Source organism: Natator depressus, chromosome 8 (assembly GCF_965152275.1).
Source record: "Natator depressus isolate rNatDep1 chromosome 8, rNatDep2.hap1, whole genome shotgun sequence".
Classification (NCBI taxonomy): domain Eukaryota; kingdom Metazoa; phylum Chordata; order Testudines; family Cheloniidae; genus Natator; species Natator depressus.
The window spans coordinates 7,308,891-7,327,278 of record NC_134241.1 but is presented as its reverse complement, the minus strand read 5'-3'; the positions used below and the strand labels follow the sequence as shown (position 1 = coordinate 7,327,278).

Here is an 18,388-nt window from a genome sequence, read left to right as displayed (position 1 = left end):
CCAAAGCCTTTTCTTCAAGACCATCCTCCCTTCTTTCCCAGCACCCATGATCCACATCCAGCCCAGATGACCGGGGAACAAGCTACAAAGAGACAGGGCGGGTTGTCTGCTGCAGCCAGGTGAGGCGGGATCGCCGGAGTGGAGACAGGAAGACTAAGGCAGCATGCCGCTGTCTTTTTAAAAAGCTTTAATAGCAGCACAGCAGCTAAGAGTACAGTATATAAATCACCTGCAGCTATAACAGCCTGTCAGCATGGAGCTGTTCATTACATTCACTTAGTGGAGAGTGCCCTCTGCTGGCCCCCCCCGGTTCCCACGCAGGGAGCAGGAGCAGGAACCCCTCCCTCGTATCCTCTGAGGAAACAAACTTCAAGCGAAGGAAATTCCACAGCTGCGATTAAGAAATCCTTCAAGCATCAACACTAGATGAAAGGCCAGTTTACCAACTGCTCAAGCACTGATGTGAGAGAGGAGCACAGGCTGGGGATCAGAAGTGCTGGCTGCAGAACGAAGACATTCCTGCCGAGGATTGTGTAGCGGAAGATTTTAAGATTACATGAATTTTAAGATCACAGGACTGAAGAGCTGATCACATGGCACAGCACAAGCCAGCACCATGGAAGTTCTCATGCAGCTCTGCCAATGCATGCCAGCCTTCACCTCCAGCACCCCTGCTACTCCAGCCCTCGGGCGCCTCCTCCATCTGTGCCAATGTATCCCAAGTCTGATCTTCAGTACTCCTGCTCCTCAAGCCCTAGCTCTCCCTCTTCCCCCATCTCTCTGCCAATGCACCTGATTTCCAGCTCCTACACTGCAGCAGTAGGGCAGCTCTGTTTCCCTAAACAAACCTCTCCGCCAGCAGCCATAGAGCTCAATCCTGCAAGGCGCTCAGTGCCTCCTGGGAGCTGCGGCGGCCTCACCTCTTACTGACTTCAGTGAGAGCTGAGGGTGCTGGGTGCTGCACACATGGAACAAAAAGACTGCTCCAAAGAGCTTACAATCTAAACAGATCAGAACCCTGCCTCCCCCAATAGTCTCTGGAGCAGCACTGGAGAAGACCTGACTTTTGCCAGGGAGCGTGAGAGGGGGAGGCAACCACTCAGAGCGGCAATGTTGGCAAGAGGTGCTTCCACATCAGCTCAACTCCTCTCTCCACTAGGGGTGCAGCGAAAGACAACGGCTATCGCGTCAAATAATCCGAGAGCCAAACACAAGCCGCCCAGACTGACGACATGGGAAGGAAAGTTTGACGTGTAATAATAGCAGACACCCCTTGGCCCCTGAATTGCCCTCTTCCTCCCAACAGTTTCGCATTCAGAAGGTTCCAGACTCTCAATCCTGCTCTCTAGAGAGCCCCTGAGACTCTGCCCTGTCACACTCCCAGCACTGGGCGGCACAGTCCTCTGCTCACAGGCAGAAAAGGGAGGACTGAGCCCCCCACTTTGTCTCCAGGGGCAGAAGTGCATGGCTGTTAAAGGCCACACCATTTGTGCAGAGAAAGTAGGGGGGAGCAGAGAAGGTCAGTAAGGCTACAGCTGTCCTTCCTCTCCATTGGCTCCTCAGGGCTTGTAACACCCCAACAAGCTGGCACCGAAATGCTTTCTACTAGGATAAGCAGTGTCCACTTCACAGATCAAATTCATAGAGTAAGAGCAGCAAAATCTCAGTAAGTCATTGAAGATCCATCCCCTGCCCCCATGCTTGTTCCACTCACATCCAGCGCTGTCCATTGTGTCACGAAGATACAATCCCTACCATGCAACAGGCGCCTCCCCACTGACCAGGAGCTCCCTAGAACTTACCACCTGACTTCTACCTGCTTGTTCTAGTCCCAGAAAGGCAGGAGCCCTTTGAAGACAGCTGTTTGAGTAGTCCCTAATGAGCCTCCTGGCCTTTTCCTGAGTGATTACAACCAATACAGAATCCAAATCATCGCTTCCATTGTGCAATTCTTGATTATTCATGTAGGTTGCCCAGTTTCCTTTGAATCTTCTCACAGTCTCTACCAAAGTGGCTGCAGAGAGGAGGCTGTCTATTGATCAGTGTCACTGGCTGCGACACAGCACCGAGATGCACCATCTTTTTGGTGGTAGGAAGGCTGGGGAAACCTCAGCGCACAACACACTGTGGCTTAAGCTGAGCTGAGAGTCCACAACCCCTTCACCCCTGTGCCAAGGCAGGGAACAAAAGACAAAATACTGGGACCTAGAACAAAAGACAAAATACTGGGACCTAAGATTCAGTCACTTCCTCTCTCCCTCCAGCGTAAGCCACAAATGGAGACTCTCCCTGACTCTGCCCTAGAGCCTTGGGATTTACAGGTTAGACTGACCGAAGTCCACACACCTTTGCTGCATTCACTCCAACCGTAAATGACCAGGCACTGGGGCAGGGCGGAGCCAACTGAGCTGTTCTAGAAGGCGATTTCTATTCCAGGGAGAGTCCAAGCAGCAGCAACTACAGCCAAACCAGAAAATAACACCAGCTCCCAGGGCCACATGTTGTCTCTCTGGTATCTGCATGGCTTCCTGGGAGACTGCCTGCCCCCCCCGCATCACCCTTACAGAGTCAGGTGGCAGATTCTCATGGGCTCCACATTCAGCTTGCCGTCGCTGAAGCAAGTGCTGAAGAAGGGGCAGAACCTGCGTGCGGCAGCCTGGTGGAAAGTGAAGAGGTGGGTCATGTCTTCAGCGTCGTAGAACGCCACCTTCCCCTCTTTGCAGTCCAGAAGGACCCCCACCTTCCGGAGACAGCTCCTCGGGGCAAGGCGCACCCATGGGGTGGCAGTGGCCCAATACTCCGTCCCGTTCCTCAGACGAAGTGCCCAATAGCCACTCTCAGGGCACAGCTTGACCTTGGCTGCCCGGTCCACGGACTCTGCTGCCACCCCCAGGTCCCACTTGGTCTTGCTGCCCACCCAGACCTCCCAGTAGTGGCTCCCGCTGTCAAAGGCCTCGGAGCCCAGCACGTTCACACACTGCTGGAAACGCTTGGGGCTGGTGCAGACAGGTTGGCGCCTGTCACTCTCCGTCACTGCAGTCAGGTCTTTGGAGAAGATGAGGTTAGGGTGGGCTGATTCGGGGTCAAATGTCAGCGGGGCGGGAGCTATAACAGAGTTAGAATTTGTCAGGGCTTTGCTCAATGTTTTTCAGTCCAGGTGACTTCCCCTCCCTAGGCACTCCTCCTCTGTCCACCTCCCCACCCGGACATTTCCACCCCCGAGGACCCTGCATTGCGTCACACTCACCAGGGTGGATTGACCGTAGCATTTGTCTCCAGAAGATGTATTGCAGGGGGCCGCTGTACCGCTCTCTGTGGTGCTCTATGTCCAGGGCAGGCTGTGCCTCCACGTGCACTGGGGGCCTGGGCAAGCAAGAAGGGGCAGGAGTAAGGCAGGGTCCAGACAAGGAGCCAGCTGTTTTTACAAAGCCATTACTAAAGAGGACTTGGACTGGGGGTGTTTTAGGAACGAGGCCTTTGTGGGAGGCCAGGGACCAGAGCCAGTGGACTTAGCAGGGCAGGGTACACACCAAAAGGTTGGGGGGTGGTTACATCCTGCCAAGGAGATCGAACAGGAAGTCACTCGGAGGGCAGAGTGATTAGTAGATACAGAGTAACCTCCGAGCTGAGAGAGTCTGCTGTCCTATCTCCCTGCTCCCCTACTGGCTGAAATGCCCTGGAGAAGGAAGGTGCAAGCCCCCCAGAAGCCTTGGGCCAAATTCAGCAGAGATGGGCATGGTGTTGTGGCTGGTAAAGCAGAGCAACATGACTGGTTCACCATTCGGCAGGTATGAAAAATGAGCACGACTTACACACCACTGACCACGTTCTCAGCCCCACTCAGGCTGATTCTGGCTGCTTTGCACTGCCAAAGCAGCCTCCTGCTGCAGCAGCTCCTTCCCCTCCCCCCAACGCACAGTGCAGGGAGTGGGGAAAGGGGCACAAATGCCCCTTTGGGGCCAGTGGCAGCTGGCATAATTTCAGACCTACCCTAAGGTTGCTCTCAGTTGTGCCTTGGAGGTGAGCCTAGAGACCCCCAGGATCTGAGAGCAGCCAAAGTGGCTCAAGTTCAATTTTGCACCTGCCCCCTCTCCTCTGAGCTATGCCAAGCACTGAAAGGCTGGTCCCAAGGGGGCAGAGAGAACAGTAAAAGCAACTAAACAGCATGTCACGGATTCACAGGGCCATCTATGTCCCAGCCTGTACCCAAGTCCCTTGGGAGTGATCCCTTTAGGGTGCCACAGGGTCAGCCCCATGGCCTCCATGACTCTGACACTGGGTCTTCAGGTGGCAGCGATCCCTCTCTATGGCTTCCTGCAGCAAGTCCCGTCAAGCCAGACTCCTGTGGGAGGCCTGTCCTTTACCCCTTCAGGGCGCAATGCTCTTAGTGAGTATTTGCGATGACACCTGGCAGCCTTTTCAAAACAAGGTAACAATTTATTTGTCTCCTGACCTCCAGAATCTGAAAGTACTTGGATCAGCACAGGGAAGCAAAGGTTAAGCCAGTATTCAGACTGGCCAGCACCAGGGCTCCCATAAGCCATGTGCTCTCTGTCTCTGCCCCTTGGTCTCTGTCCCGGGTGAGAACCACTGTGTTTCCGGTAGCTCAGCTTTTCACACAGCCACCTGACACCTTTCCCCTTGTTCTCCAGCTTGGGGGCCTTTGCTCTGCTTCTTTGCAGAAAGTGGGAGGGAATCGTCCTTCCTCTTGGCCTTTGGTCACTGGGTGTCAATGTCTCGGCCACTAGAGTTTCCATTGTCTGTTCTGGATTCTCCATTCACACACGTAGCCTCTATTCAGTTTGTTAATGACTCTGGTCTCCAGCCAAGTGGCTACAAGTCCAACACCTCATCCCTTTCCTTTGCAGTCAGTGTATAGCAGCATAAAACACAGAGACAACAGGGGTGTGCATAAAAATACAAATATCACACACGGCCCTCCAGTTTAGCTTGTACACCCTGTTATTTGATGTAACAGTTCTCCACTTTTCTTGATGTGTAATTCATGCTCATTGTACGCAGCCAAACTGGTACCTGTTACTCCATTTTCCCACTTCCACTATAGCCCATGCTTCCATTGATTCTAGCCCCAGGAGCCCAGCACTTCTACATGAGAGCATCTGATGCTCGTTGGGGGATGGATCCTTCTCCCCTGGTCTGGCTCCATGCCAATGGTCTGCTAGACAATTAGCCATGCTTTAAAAACTAAAAAGATAACACCTCTCTTCCCACTGTCCCCAGCCAAGGAGGGGAGATAAAAGCCTCATGAAAAGGGAAACAGCTTGTTTAATTCCAGACACGTACTTGATAGCCACGCTCTCCACCTGCAATGAAAGGCAGAGAAAATTAACAATCACCATCCTTAATTCGTACAGCTGCACAAACAAACAAATTAACTACCCTTTTCCCTGCCACCACATTCAAACACAGAGAAGATAAACACACCAGTCCAACTGGACCCCAACAGGGGATGGACATTGTGTATATAAACCAAGGTTGTTTTACAGGGCTAGGGGATGAGGACGATGACTCTGAACACATCTAAGATGCCTTAGTCCAGGGGACTGAGAATTAGATCCAGAAGAGTGGGAGTGAGACGCAAAATTGCAGCTGTGTGTCTAATAAAGAGTCAGTCTCCAGAGAGGTTTCACTCGCTCATTAACAGTCTCTCTCTCCCTTCTCCTGTGTACTTTCATTTGCCTCTTACAGTTTGGGACTGATTTCCTTCTGCTCACAGGATTTTTTCTATAATTGAGATGGGAAGAAAGATTAGAGGATTACAGAGATGGGCTCCAATGGATACAGCTGGCTCTGGGAATTTGAGGAAGGTAAAGGCATGTGCTTTATTATTAAATAAATTAAGTGTACCTTTACCTACCTGAAGTCACCAGAGCCTGCCTTCATTATCTAGGGCTCCTCACCCCTCTCCCAGTACAGGAGTCAACCTCTTCTCACCCTCTCCTGCACCTTGCCAGTCTGTTCTCAACCTGAGCTTCTGCAAAGACAACAGTGCCAAGGATTTCCCCATTCCCCTTCCATCTACTAACTTGGAGATCTTGCCATTCACAATGGGGAGGGGTGGGGGGCATGGCTGCCCATGGAGACAGGGAATGTAAGTGTGCTTTTGACCTCACAATCAGAGAGGAGCGAGTTGCCTGGGTGCTCCAGCTTTGCTTTCATGGCCCCGTTAATGCTTTCTCTGCAGCCCATCAGTGCTAGGGAAGGGAGTGCCATTGAAGCACACTTTCCCAGCAGTGGCTTGCTCACTCACTCACCTTGGGTGCCAGCTATTCACAGTTGCCAAGAGCAATGACAGACGATGATTTCTTAGGACATGAGCCTTGGCAGATCCAGCTCAGCAACGCTGCTCAGCGCTGCTCCTTTCGCCCAGCCCCAGGATCCCCTACATGTCTCCCCAGTACAGACCACATCTTAGTAGAGAACTTGTCTTAGTAGAGAACCTCCTCCCCTCCCATTCACAATCACAAAACATCTTTGTGGCAACCTCTGCAACTGCTTAGATGGAAAAGTAATTTGGAAGGATTCAAATGTATTTTAATGTTTCTATGATGTCAGTTAGCAGATGGAAAGAGAGGGAGGAGGTCACCTCTTGACCAGACAGCTGTGTAGGGACCACAGCAGTAGCTTGAAAAGCACCGGTCTAGAGCTATCTGATGTGGGGGACCGGCAATTTTTGCCCCCATTGTGTGCGCAGACCGGCAGCTGATGGCACCGGTCCGCGGACCACCACTTTGAGTAGCACTGCTCTAGACCACCCAGAATCTGTGGATCTCAATTTTGGACTGTAGATCTTGCCCTGCCTTGCTGCTTCCCTTTCAGATGTGTAAGCCTAGAGTCCAGGGCAGTCCTACGGCACAATACAATTTCTTCTGCTGCTCTCCAACTTCCCGATTCAGATTTTGAGCTCTCCCTACCATGTATCAGCATCCTGCTAACATCCTTTGCCCTCCTCCCCAAGCCTCAATGCGTTGAGAGCTGGCTGAGCAATCTCACCTCCAGCAGTAATGAGTCTCCCGTCTTGTTCAGGATTTCCTGTATGTGCTCAATGTTCTTTCCCAGCTCTGAGATCCCCTCCTCCAGCTGCATGATGTCCCCACGCAGCCTCAACAATAACTGCTCCTCCTCTTTGGCCAGCTCCATCAACACAACTCTCTCCTTTTCCTCCAGGATTTGATGAAGTCGCTCAAATTCTGCCCGAATCTTAGAGTTCAGCTCCCCAGAGGCTTTCTGAGCAGAGGGAAATGCCATAAAAGACACAGTGAAAAGGGTTGCAGGTCCACTTCCTATAGGGTTTCAGAAATCTCCAGAACTATGGGGCAGAGGAAGGGAGATAAAAATAAAAATGAAGGGCTTTAGATCCACAGGGGAGCAATGACTGGGGTACTTTTAAGCAGATACACACCTAGTTTTTTTTTTTTTTTTAATATATATATATGCGCGCATGCACACACACAGTGAATAGTCTAACCAATTTATTTGAGCATAAGCTTTCGTGAGCTACAGCTCACTTCATCGGATGCATACTGTGGAAAGTGTAGAAGATCTTTTTATATACATACAAAGCATGAAAAAATACCTCCTCCCACCCCACTCTCCTGCTGGTAATAGCTTATCTAAAGTGATCACTCTCCTTACAATGTGTATGATAATCAAGTTGGGCCATTTCCAGCACAAATCCAGGTTCTCTCACACATACAGGTTTTCTCCTTACAATGTGGGGGGTGGGGGGGGGGTGTGAGAAAACCTGGATTTGTGCTGGAAATGGCCCAACTTGATTATCATACACATTGTAAGGAGAGTGATCACTTTAGATAAGCTATTACCAGCAGGAGAGTGGGGTGGGAGGAGGTATTTTTTCATGCTTTGTGTGTATATATAAAAAGATCTTCTACACTTTCCACAGTATGCATCCGATGAAGTGAGCTGTAGCTCACGAAAGCTTATGCTCAAATAAATTGGTTAGTCTCTAAGGTGCCACAAGTCCTCCTTTTCTTTTTGCGAATACAGACTAACACGACTGTTACCCTGAAACCAGTGAATAGTCTGGAAGGCTAATGTCAATTCCTTTTTGAATTATTTTTTTCCTCTAAGTCTGCCACTCCGGATTTAATTAAAACCACTTCTGAGCATCATACTGATGTGATCCCACTGACATACAGCTTCTGCTCACACAGCTAAGGCTTGCTACCTGTATGTACAATGTTTGGAACATGGGTCTATGGTAACAGTAACACACCAGCTATGGATTGAAATGGTCGCATGAGTCCAAGTTCTTTTTGTGGCCATTATACACTTCTGGGCAATTTGGGGGTGGGCTTTGATGATCAGTGAAAGTGCAACAGCATCCAAAGGCATTAGCAAAGGGGCTAATTTCACCTGATTAGACAGATGGATCAGGGATGCACCTGCTTTTTAGATGGATTGTTTGGTCCAGCAACTGCTACTTTTAGTCATTCCCAATAACAAGACTAAAACCACAATGAAAAGAGATAAATCCTGTTTCAATTAGTCTGTACCATTATATTTTATTTATATCTCTGTATTCATAATGTTAATGCCTAGAGGTGCCCCGGTCACAGAACTGTATACCGCCATCACACAGTAGCAAACACAGTCCCTGCCCTAAAGTACTTACTGTGATGTTATATGCCATATTCTTCATAGGAATATGGTTATGATATGAATATGGCCTAAGATATATTTTATGCAAGATGGGTCTTGTAAGGTATCACTGGAAAGGTTATGATTTATTGAATGTGATTATCCAATCTGTATGCATGCATGCATCATTTCTGTATCTAAAGTTAGGAATATTGACTATGTAACAATTACAATTGGCTGTGTATTTGGGAGACACCCACCAGACAACTAGCCATCACAGCCTTGATGGGCCATTAGGAAGAAACAGTAAGACTGTGAAGATACTAATCTCTCTCCTTCCTGAGAGGCAGCTGTGACACTACCAGGTCAGGTGGTCCTGTCACCAGATACAAAATACCACCTTGGACACTGCTGGTACTTTTCCTCTGTAGGGGGGATGGGGATCAAAAAAAGGTTTCCTGCCTTAGATAAATCCTTTTTAAGGCTGGGGAGGGGGTTAATCTAGACTCTGCTCCATTGCCTACCCAAGAAGAAAGACTGCTGAAAGTACCTGGAGGGACAAAGGAACTAACCTGAAGGGAAAGGCAGGGGTGAGTCCAGACTGAGACGGGGGTCCAGTCTCTAAGAAGAAATAACTGGAACTCTAAGCTACAGAAACTCTGCAATTTACCTAAAACAACATTTTGGGTGAGAAATTACTTCTTGAAACCAGTCTCTAAGATCTTAAGCTTAGTATGCGTGTTTTGTTTTATTTGTTCAGTAATCTGCTTGGTTCTGTTTGCTATCCCTTATAAGTTACTTAAAATCTGTCTTTTGTAGTTAAACTTATTTCTTGTTTATAACACAACCCAGTTTGTGAAATTCATAATTTGAGGGGTGGGGGCAAGAAGCTGTGCATCTCTCTCTTCACACTGAGGGAGAGGGTGAATTTTTATGAGCTTGTGCTGTGCAGATCTGTCTACACAGCGCAAGACAATATATCTTAGGGTATGCACTCCAAGGGAGGTAGGCACCTGAGTTCTGGGACAAGTCCCTTAAGCTGAGTCTTTCCAGAGCTGATCTCAGTGTGTGTGTCTTTCTGCAGCTGGTTGTAGCCCTGCCTGCATGAGCTAGAGGAGGGTTAAGAGCCTGACTGAGTAAAACAGGATAAAGGGGCCCAGGCTGGCGGAATAGGCAGGCTCAGTGGTATCCCAGTACATCAGGTGGCACCTTAAAGTGGGGGGCAACCTATCACACTTACTATGCAAGCATATGGTGAAATATAGCAGGTGGATACAAACAGGTACTAGGTAACAATGAGACAATTATGGCCAGTGTGATAAGCTGTGGTCATGGCACACCAGCCACCAGGCCATTGCTGAGCGTTTTGCCAGCTCTGTGGCAGAGGTCTAATCCACAACGCCCAGCCAGTGACTTGCTCAGACCACCAGAGATGGTTATTTATACATTTTGGGATGCAGAAGAGCTCGACCAAAACTGAAGACTCTCCTGTGAAATCAGCACACGGGGCCCTGAAGGATAAGGTGCATTAAAGTGAATGTGCCCAGGCAGAGTAGGCCTGAAGCCTAAATGGTAAGTGGGTTCCATAAGGATGGTATTCTGAGTGCCGCCCCCACCCCGCCTTTACAGAACTTTTCACAAGGAGATTATTTTCTCCAAAGGAATTGTGTACACTGTTAAAGCACCACCAATAAGCACTTGTTTTCTGTACCAGCTGACTTTAGCTTGCAGAACACACAGCTTTGCTGCAGGCTGACATTTAGGCTATGTCTACACTGCAAGTGTAACAGTGGCATAGCTGCAGCTGCATCATTGTAGCGTAGACATTTGATGGAAGGTTATTTTCCGTTGATCTAATGCACCCCTCGAGAGGCGGTAGCTAGGTCAACAGAAAAATTACTCCATTGACCTAGATGCTTCTACAGTAGGAGTTATGTTGACCTAACTAGGCTGCACAGGGTGCAAAATTTTTCACATCCCGGAGCAATGTTGCTAAGTCGACCTACATTTTAGGTGCAGAGCAGGCCTTATTCTACACTGAGTGGCTCTTTGGATTAAGACTCAAAATGAGCAGTGGGTGGCACGGGGAGGGGCAAAACCCAGCTGCCTTTGCAGGAGTATTTAATTAGAGAAATCAATGTAATATAGCCAGAGAGGGGATAGAAGGGAAGCCTTCCCCCAGCCCTCCCTGCTAGAGGCACCACTGGAACCCTGCTTTAGGACCACGTGGATGCCACTAAGGTTCTCAGAAGTAAAGTCACTGAACTAAGCTTTTCAAATTACCTCTTTGAACTCAATTACCCTGTCTGAATTGCTTTGACGACAATCTGGGAGTAATAAGAACATAAGACCAGCCATACTGGGTCAGACCAAAGGTCCATCTAGCCCAGTAACCTGTCTTCCGACAGTGGCCAATGCCAGGTGCCCCAGAGGGAATGAACAGAACAGGTCATCATCAAGTGATCCATCACATCGCCCATTCCCAGCTTCTGGCAAACTGAGGCTAGGGACACCATACCTGCTCATCCTGGCTAATAGCCATTGATGGACCTATCCTCCTTGAACTTATCCAGATCTTTTTTGAACCCTGTTATAGTCTTGGCCTTCACAACATCCTCTGGCAAGGAGTTCCACAGGTTGACTGTGCATTGTGTGAAAAAAATACATCCTTTTGTTTGTTTTAAACCTGCTGCCTATTAATCAACTTACAGGTCATAAATTCTAGACCTAGGTTAACATTTCAAGAGGGCCTAAGTCTCAAAATTAAACTTGGAAAATGTGAGTTGGTGTCATAAGTCACTTTGGAACCTTTGAAAATTTTATCCCTAGTCGGAGGTCCTGAGCTGCAGTGGGGCTCTGGGCTTCTGCATTTGAAACGGTAACTCAGACAGAGATGTGTGCGCCATCTCTGAGTAATTAATTCTACAGGTTAATTATGTGTCAGGTAAGACATTGCTTTTTGTCAGTTTTAAACATACTACCTTTGAGCTTCACCAAAAATGCACCTATTCTTGTCTTATGAGAAGGGGTAAACGGATGCACTCAATTTACCTTCTCTGTAGCATTTGGTATGCATCTCTCGCTATCCCTCATCTCATTTGAACAACTCTACATTTTCAAAAAGAAAAGGAGGACTTGTGGCACCTTAGAGACTAACCAATTTATTTGAGCATAAGCTTTCGTGAGCTACAGCTCACTTCATCCGATGAAAGCTTATGCTCAAATAAATTGGTTAGTCTCTAAGGTGCCACAAGGCCTCCTTTTCTTTTTGCGAATACAGACTAACACGGCTGCTACTCTGAAATCTACATTTTCAGTCTCTCCTGGCCCCTAACTGTTTTCCTTGCTGGTCTCTGAACTTCCCTGCCCCTCTAGTTCTGCTATATCTGTTTTCAGATGAGGTGACCAGAACTGAAGGAAGTAATCCACATGAGAACACACTGTTGATTTATAACAGCATCACAATAGTCAGTATTATTCTCGCCCCCATTATTTGGTTTGTCTGCTGCAGCAGACTGAATGGTGGCTTTCACTGAGAGGTCCATAATGAGCCTTGCAGCTTTTTCCTGAGTGATTACAGCTAATTCAGAATTCAAATTATTGCTTCCATTGTGCAATTATGGCTACCTTGCATTTGTCAACACTGAATATCATCTGCCATCATGTGGCTTGTTCACATAGGTTGTCTACGTTCCTTTGAAGCTCTTTCATCTCCTCTGATTTACATAATTTTATGTCAACCACAGGCTTTGCTACCTCACTGCTCACCCCCTTTTCCAAACCGCTAACCTATGAAACAGCACTGGTCCTAGCCTGGACCCTTCGGGCACCCGCACTGCTAATCTTTCACCATGGCACAGATTGATCATTTGTTCCTACTCCTTTGCAGTCTGACTTAGCCAGTTTCTATTCACAGCAGAACTTTGCCTCTCACTCCATTATGATTTGTATAAATTTTTTATATACATATATCTCTCTCTCTCAGCAATCTTAGCTAAAGCCACAAGACACACAGACACTGCTGATTGTTACCCAATGAGCTATTTATACGCAACTATAAAGGTATGCCCCAAATTAAACTATCACATGGCTTAGGGAAATCTGACAGATCCTTTGGCTCAAAACGTAGCACTGGTGAGGAAAAGCTCTGATATATTTTACTAAGGTTCAGGAGCCTTTAGCTGGCTTTGTACACTCATCTGTAATTACCCTATGGCTATCTCTTTACGCGCTTCAATTACAGTTATTCATCTTCCTTCCTGCAAAGGCATCTCAGCAGATCAAGTGTTACCTTGACTGGGGAGCTGTTTTTTGCTGTCTCCGCAGTATTTTTACTTTGCTGGTTTTAATCTTTTGCCCATAGTCTAACAACGATACTTGGCATAAGACGACAGTGACGGTAGGTATCTGCTGTGAGCCTGCTTATTGGTCAGGTTGTTCAAGGCCCCAGATAACTCAGCTTTTGATAATATTCTATTTTTATTCTTTTCTCCAGGTAGAAGAGCTCTGATTATACCCTGCCTGACCCTTACTCACCCTGCAGGCAAGCTTGTAGCAGCAGCAGTGTGAAGCATAGGGCCAGTACATTATTACAGGGGGCTCTTGGGCGTACAGCGCCTCTAGCAGTAACCTCTCAGTCTTCCCTTATCCAAGTGAATGGCATTACCATGGAGCCTACACAAGCGTAGCTGGGAGAACTGGCATTACCATCAGACTGCAAATATCCTCCTCCGCCGTGTGCTTCATTCGCACAAAGTTCTCCATCTCTCTCTGGTGAGCTCGCAGCGCATTTTCAAGATGTTTCTAAGAAGGAAAAATAAAAGGAGACCATTTCACTACTCTGCACTACATTTCACTACATAACAACATAAGAATGGCCAGACTGGGTCAGACCAAAGGTCCATCTAGCTCAGCATCCGGTCTTCCAACAGTGGCCAATGACAGGTGCCTCAGAGGGAATGAGCACAACAGGTAATCATCAAGTGATCCGTCCCGTCTCCCATTCCCAGCTTCTGGCAAACAGAGGCTAGGGACATCATCCCTGCCCATCCTGGCTAATAGCCATTGATGGACCTATCCTCCATGAACTTATCCAGATCTTTTTTGAACCCTGTTACAGTCTTGGCCTTCTTGCCAGAGGATGTTGTGGAGTTCCACAGGTTGACTGTGCATTATATGAAAAAATACATCTTTTTGTTTTAAGCCTGCTGCCTATTCATTTCATTTGGTGACCCCTAGTTCTTGTGTTATGAGAAAGAGTAAATAACACTTCCTTATTTACTTTCTCTACACCAGTCATGATTTTATAGCCCTCTATCATCTCCCCCCCTTAGTTGTCTCTTTTCCAAGATGAAAAGTCCCAGTCTTATTACTCTCTCCTGATATGGACACCATTCCATACCCCTAATCATTTTTATTGCCCTTTTCTGAACCTTTTCCAGTTCCAACATATCTTTTTTGAGATGGGGGGACCACATTTGCATGCAGTATTCAAGATGTGGGCATACCATGGATTTATAGTGGAGTAGCCTACATGTATGGCACTGACTCTAGAAGGGCAAGTAGCAGCTGTTTAAATCAAAGACTACAAAGACATAAGGCAAGAACAATCAACCAACCAACCTGAGGTATATATTCACGAGCCAAATTGACTTTTTACACACATGTGAATCCAGCGGGTTGGGGAAACTCCAGACTCAGGATACACAAGAGCTGGAGATATAAGTTTGCATGGGGTTTAACATTTGTTTGTTTTGAACTCTCTGGGGCAAGGAGTCTCTTATCACTTGTTTGTATAGCACCTAGCATAATGGATCCCTAATCCTGGATGGGGTCCCTACATGTTACAAACAATAACAACGTGTGATCAATGTCACAAGGCAGCAACAAGTGAGCAATGCAAGAGAAGCAACGGCACAAAAGCTAAACGACAGACTGCAACTCGCCAGGCGCTAGAGAGAGGAATAGGGAATGAGTCAGTAAGAGAAGCAGAGAGTGTCTTCATCATGCTCTGCCCAGGTGAAGGATGTGTATGTGGTTTCATGGTTGAATGAACCAGCCTCAGAGAAGTGGGTGGGTAAGAGACACGTCAGATATCGGCTCTATGCTATGCTGAAGCATGACTGATGCCTTCTAAATAGGCATGCCAACAGCCACTCACCTGCATTTTTCTCTTGTGGTCCTCTGAGCTGCACTTCCGCACCTTCTCCACAACCCCCGACACCAGATAGTGGGGGCGAAAGGTGCGGCTGGAGAACTCCCTTCGACACTGGGGGCAGGAAGCCACACGGGGGCACCTGCCCCAGTAGCCTTGGATGCATGCCCTGCAGAAATGGTGCATGCAATCCAGCATGACAGGGTCACTGAAAAGCTCACAGCAGATGGCACAGGTCAGCTCTTCCCTCAGACTCTGCTCCTGACTCCGGCCAGCCATTCCTGTGTGCATACACACGGCACACTCCTGGATCTCACATAGGGGTCAGAGTGACAAACATCCACCCCCACTTTTCCCCCCACCCACGTACTCTGGACATCTGACCCTCTCCAACACCTACCCTGACACTCCTTCCACACTACTTTGGCTACACATCAGTTGGTTAGAGGGTTTATTGCCAGACTCAGTGCTAGAGCACGAGTGCCCAGAAACCACGAATGGGCCCCATGATCTGCAAACTCTCTGTGCACTGTCCTCTCTATGGGTTTCTAAAGAGACATGTTTAAGTTTACTTTAAGTGGAGCGAAGTCCAGGCAAGGGGTCATTTCCTTTAAGCTGCGCTGAGTCTGTAACTTTCACTTCCCTTAACTTCAGCAACAATTCTCAGAGGCTTCTTTGGGAAATTAACCCTGTGGCCCCAACACAAGCTGGGGGTAGGAGACGCAACCCTGAGTGCAGGGAGGCCTTCTTCCAGCTGTTGTAGGGTGCACTCCTTATCTCCAGCTAGGGCAAAGGAAAGTGCTCACCATCACCGTGAAAGCTGGGCAGGTTTCTACAGAAACCACAGCGATGGAAAACATCCACCTCCCCAACTTTGCACAGCGGCTCCTGCCATACCCTCCACCACCATGCATAAAGTCTTGCACACTCCTACCCTGCCACAGCTGGCCCCCCAACCCCTTAATTCCCCCCACCTGCCCCCCGCCCCCTTCCTTCCCCCCACCCCACCGCCGGCCCTCGCCCCGACCCCCCACCCTGCCCCCGACCAGGCCCCGCCCCGCCCTGCCCCCGCCCCGGCCCCGCCCCCTTCCTTCCCCCCACCCCACCATCGGCCCCCGACCCCTTCACTCCCCCCACCCCACCGCCGGCCCCCGCCCCGCCCCCTTCCCCTTCCCCTTCCCCTTCCCCTTCCTTCCCCCCACCCCACCGCCCTGCCCCCGACCCCCACTGCCACCGACCCCTTCCTTCTCCCCACCCCACCGCCGGCCCCCGACCCCTTCACTCCCCCCACCCCACCGCCGGCCCCCGCCCCGCCCCCTTCCCCTTCCTTCCCCCCACCCCACCGCCCTGCCCCCGACCCCCACTGCCACCGACCCCTTCCTTCTCCCCACCCCACCGCCGGCCCCCGACCCCTTCACTCCCCCCACCCCACCGCCAGCCCCCGCACCCGACCCCGACCCCGACCCCGACCCCTTACTGCTCGGGGCTCAGGCGGCGCCTCCCCACCGCTCCCGTCCTCCGAAGGTCACCAACAAAGTACAGCCGAGGGCCGCTCCGCACGCTCAGCGACCCGCCTTCCCCGGCGAGTGACACCGGCCTCCACCAATCGGAGCAGAGCTGTGCAGGCCACGCCGTCGCCTATTGGCCAGCAGCCTGCCCCCGCCAGAGGGGGGTGTGTGTGTGTGTGTGTGTGTGTGTGTGTGTGGTGTCCTGCCGCCCAACGTGAATCCCGCACGGCCAGGATCCGCCCCCTGTAGCCCCCCTCTGCCCCCGGGACTGCCCCCCCGGCGCACAGCACCCCGGCCCCCCCCAGCCTGGCACCTCAAGGGAGCTGGTTTCAGTTCCCGTCCAGCCGATGGCCCTAGGTCTGCCAAACCCGGACTGGCCTGAAGTCTCCAGGAATTAAAGATTCCTGAGAAGCGCCTTCCAGGGCTGGCAGGCGTTATTCTGCAAAGACCTGCCCTGGTTTAAGCTCTCTGTCCCAAAGCCCTGGCTGCCTGCATGCCCCCGACGAAGTGGGCATTCACCCTCGAAAGCTCCTGTTCCAAGGCGTCTGTTAGTCTGTAAGGTGCCTGGAGGACCTGGTAACTGGGTTCGCAAGGCCTACAGCGCCTGGATTAGAGGGCGGTGTCAATCAGGGGAGAAAATGGCCCTTCCTCTTGAAATATGCTCCCTGGGCCAGAGACCTCCTCCCCAGTTCACTTGCCACCCCCCGAATCGCTCCACGCTATAGTATCGCTGGCACCAAGCCCTCAAAAACAATGAGCCCCAGAAGTCACGAGAGTAAAACGAAACACGCTGGGTTAGTTTTATTCGCCTTCTGGTTTTTAACCCTTTGAAGAGTCATCTTTTCAAGTTTGCTCCACAACCACAAGGGCTAGAAAGTTTGGTTAAAAAAAGAAGAAAAGAAAAGAAAATTGACAGTTTCATGTAATCACCTGACATCAGGACCTGGGACTTTCAGAAAGACACCACATAATTCAAATATTCATGACCTAGCCATAGAGTAAAAAATTCTGAAGTATTTTAATCGAATACCTTTCGGATAATGATTTTATCAGAGGAGTTATTTATTATTTGCATTCCCCTGGTGCCTCAGGACGCTAATCATAGACCAGGACGCTATTGTGCGAGGAGCTGCAGAAACAGAACAAAAAGCTGGTTCCTGCCACAAGGGGTTTATAATCTTTATATGTCAAGAGACAACAGATATAGGGACAGACAAGGGAGTACAAGTAAACAATGAGACAATATTTGTCAGCATGGCAGGCAGTGCTCTCTGCACATTAGCAGCCTAAACATTGTCAAGTTTTTGTAGGCATCATGGCATATGCCATCTGCTCACAGACACTCACAAACGGAAGAGGTTAAAATCCCTTTCAGAAATTACTTGTTGCAAATGGAAAAGGAGTACTTGTGGCACCTTAGAGACTAACCAATTTATCTGAGCATAAGCTTCCGTGAGCTACAGCTCACTTCATCGGATGCATAAAGTGGAAAGTACAGTGATGAGATTTTATATATACACACAGATCATGAAAAAATGTGCATTGTAAGGAGAGTGATCACTTAAGATGAGCTATTACCAGCAGGAGAGTGGGGTGGGGGGAGAGAAAACCTTTTGAAGTGATAATCAAGGTGGGCCATTTCCAGCACATTTCCACATTATCACTTCAAAAGGTTTTCTCTCCCCCCACCCCACTCTCCTGCTGGTAATAGCTCATCTTAAGTGATCACTCTCCTTACAATGCACATTTTTTCATGGTCTGTATGTATATATAAAATCTCATCACTGTACTTTCCACTTTATGCATCCGATGAAGTGAGCTGTAGCTCACGGAAGCTTATGCTCAAATAAATTGGTTAGTCTCTAAGGTGCCACAAGTACTCCTTTTCTTTTTGCGAATACAGACTAACACGGCTGCTACTCTGAAACTTGTTGCAAATGATTTGCTCAGCTCTACTGGTCCCACACTCTAGTCAAGTGCTATACTGGAGAGCAGCTCCACATAAACTTGGTCTTCCATTGAGGCTGCATGCTGCGCCCTCCTTATTTTATAAAAGTGATGCTAATAATCACAATTAAACAATACTAAATGTGAGTGTGTGGAA

At 49.1% G+C, this 18,388-nt stretch overlaps 1 protein-coding gene across 2 annotated transcripts; it reads right to left on the bottom strand.

The window, feature by feature from the left end:
• Positions 1–235: 235 nt before the first annotated feature.
• Positions 236–16,367, bottom strand: LOC141991901 (zinc-binding protein A33-like). 2 transcript variants are annotated; one of them, XM_074960310.1, is made up of 7 exons: positions 16,254–16,367; positions 14,783–15,057; positions 13,330–13,425; positions 7,015–7,248; positions 5,305–5,324; positions 3,248–3,363; positions 236–3,105 (listed from the first exon to the last, which is right to left on the bottom strand). In XM_074960310.1, exons 2-7 carry the CDS (start codon positions 15,053–15,055, stop codon positions 2,561–2,563), a joined length of 1,284 nt encoding a protein of 427 aa, XP_074816411.1. In that variant the 5' UTR covers positions 15,056–15,057; positions 16,254–16,367; the 3' UTR covers positions 236–2,560. The 2 variants fall into 2 exon arrangements, with proteins under 2 accessions (XP_074816411.1, XP_074816412.1); XM_074960311.1 differs by lacking the exon at positions 16,254–16,367 and adding an exon at positions 15,583–15,600.
• Between the last annotated feature and the right edge of the window lie 2,021 nt (positions 16,368–18,388).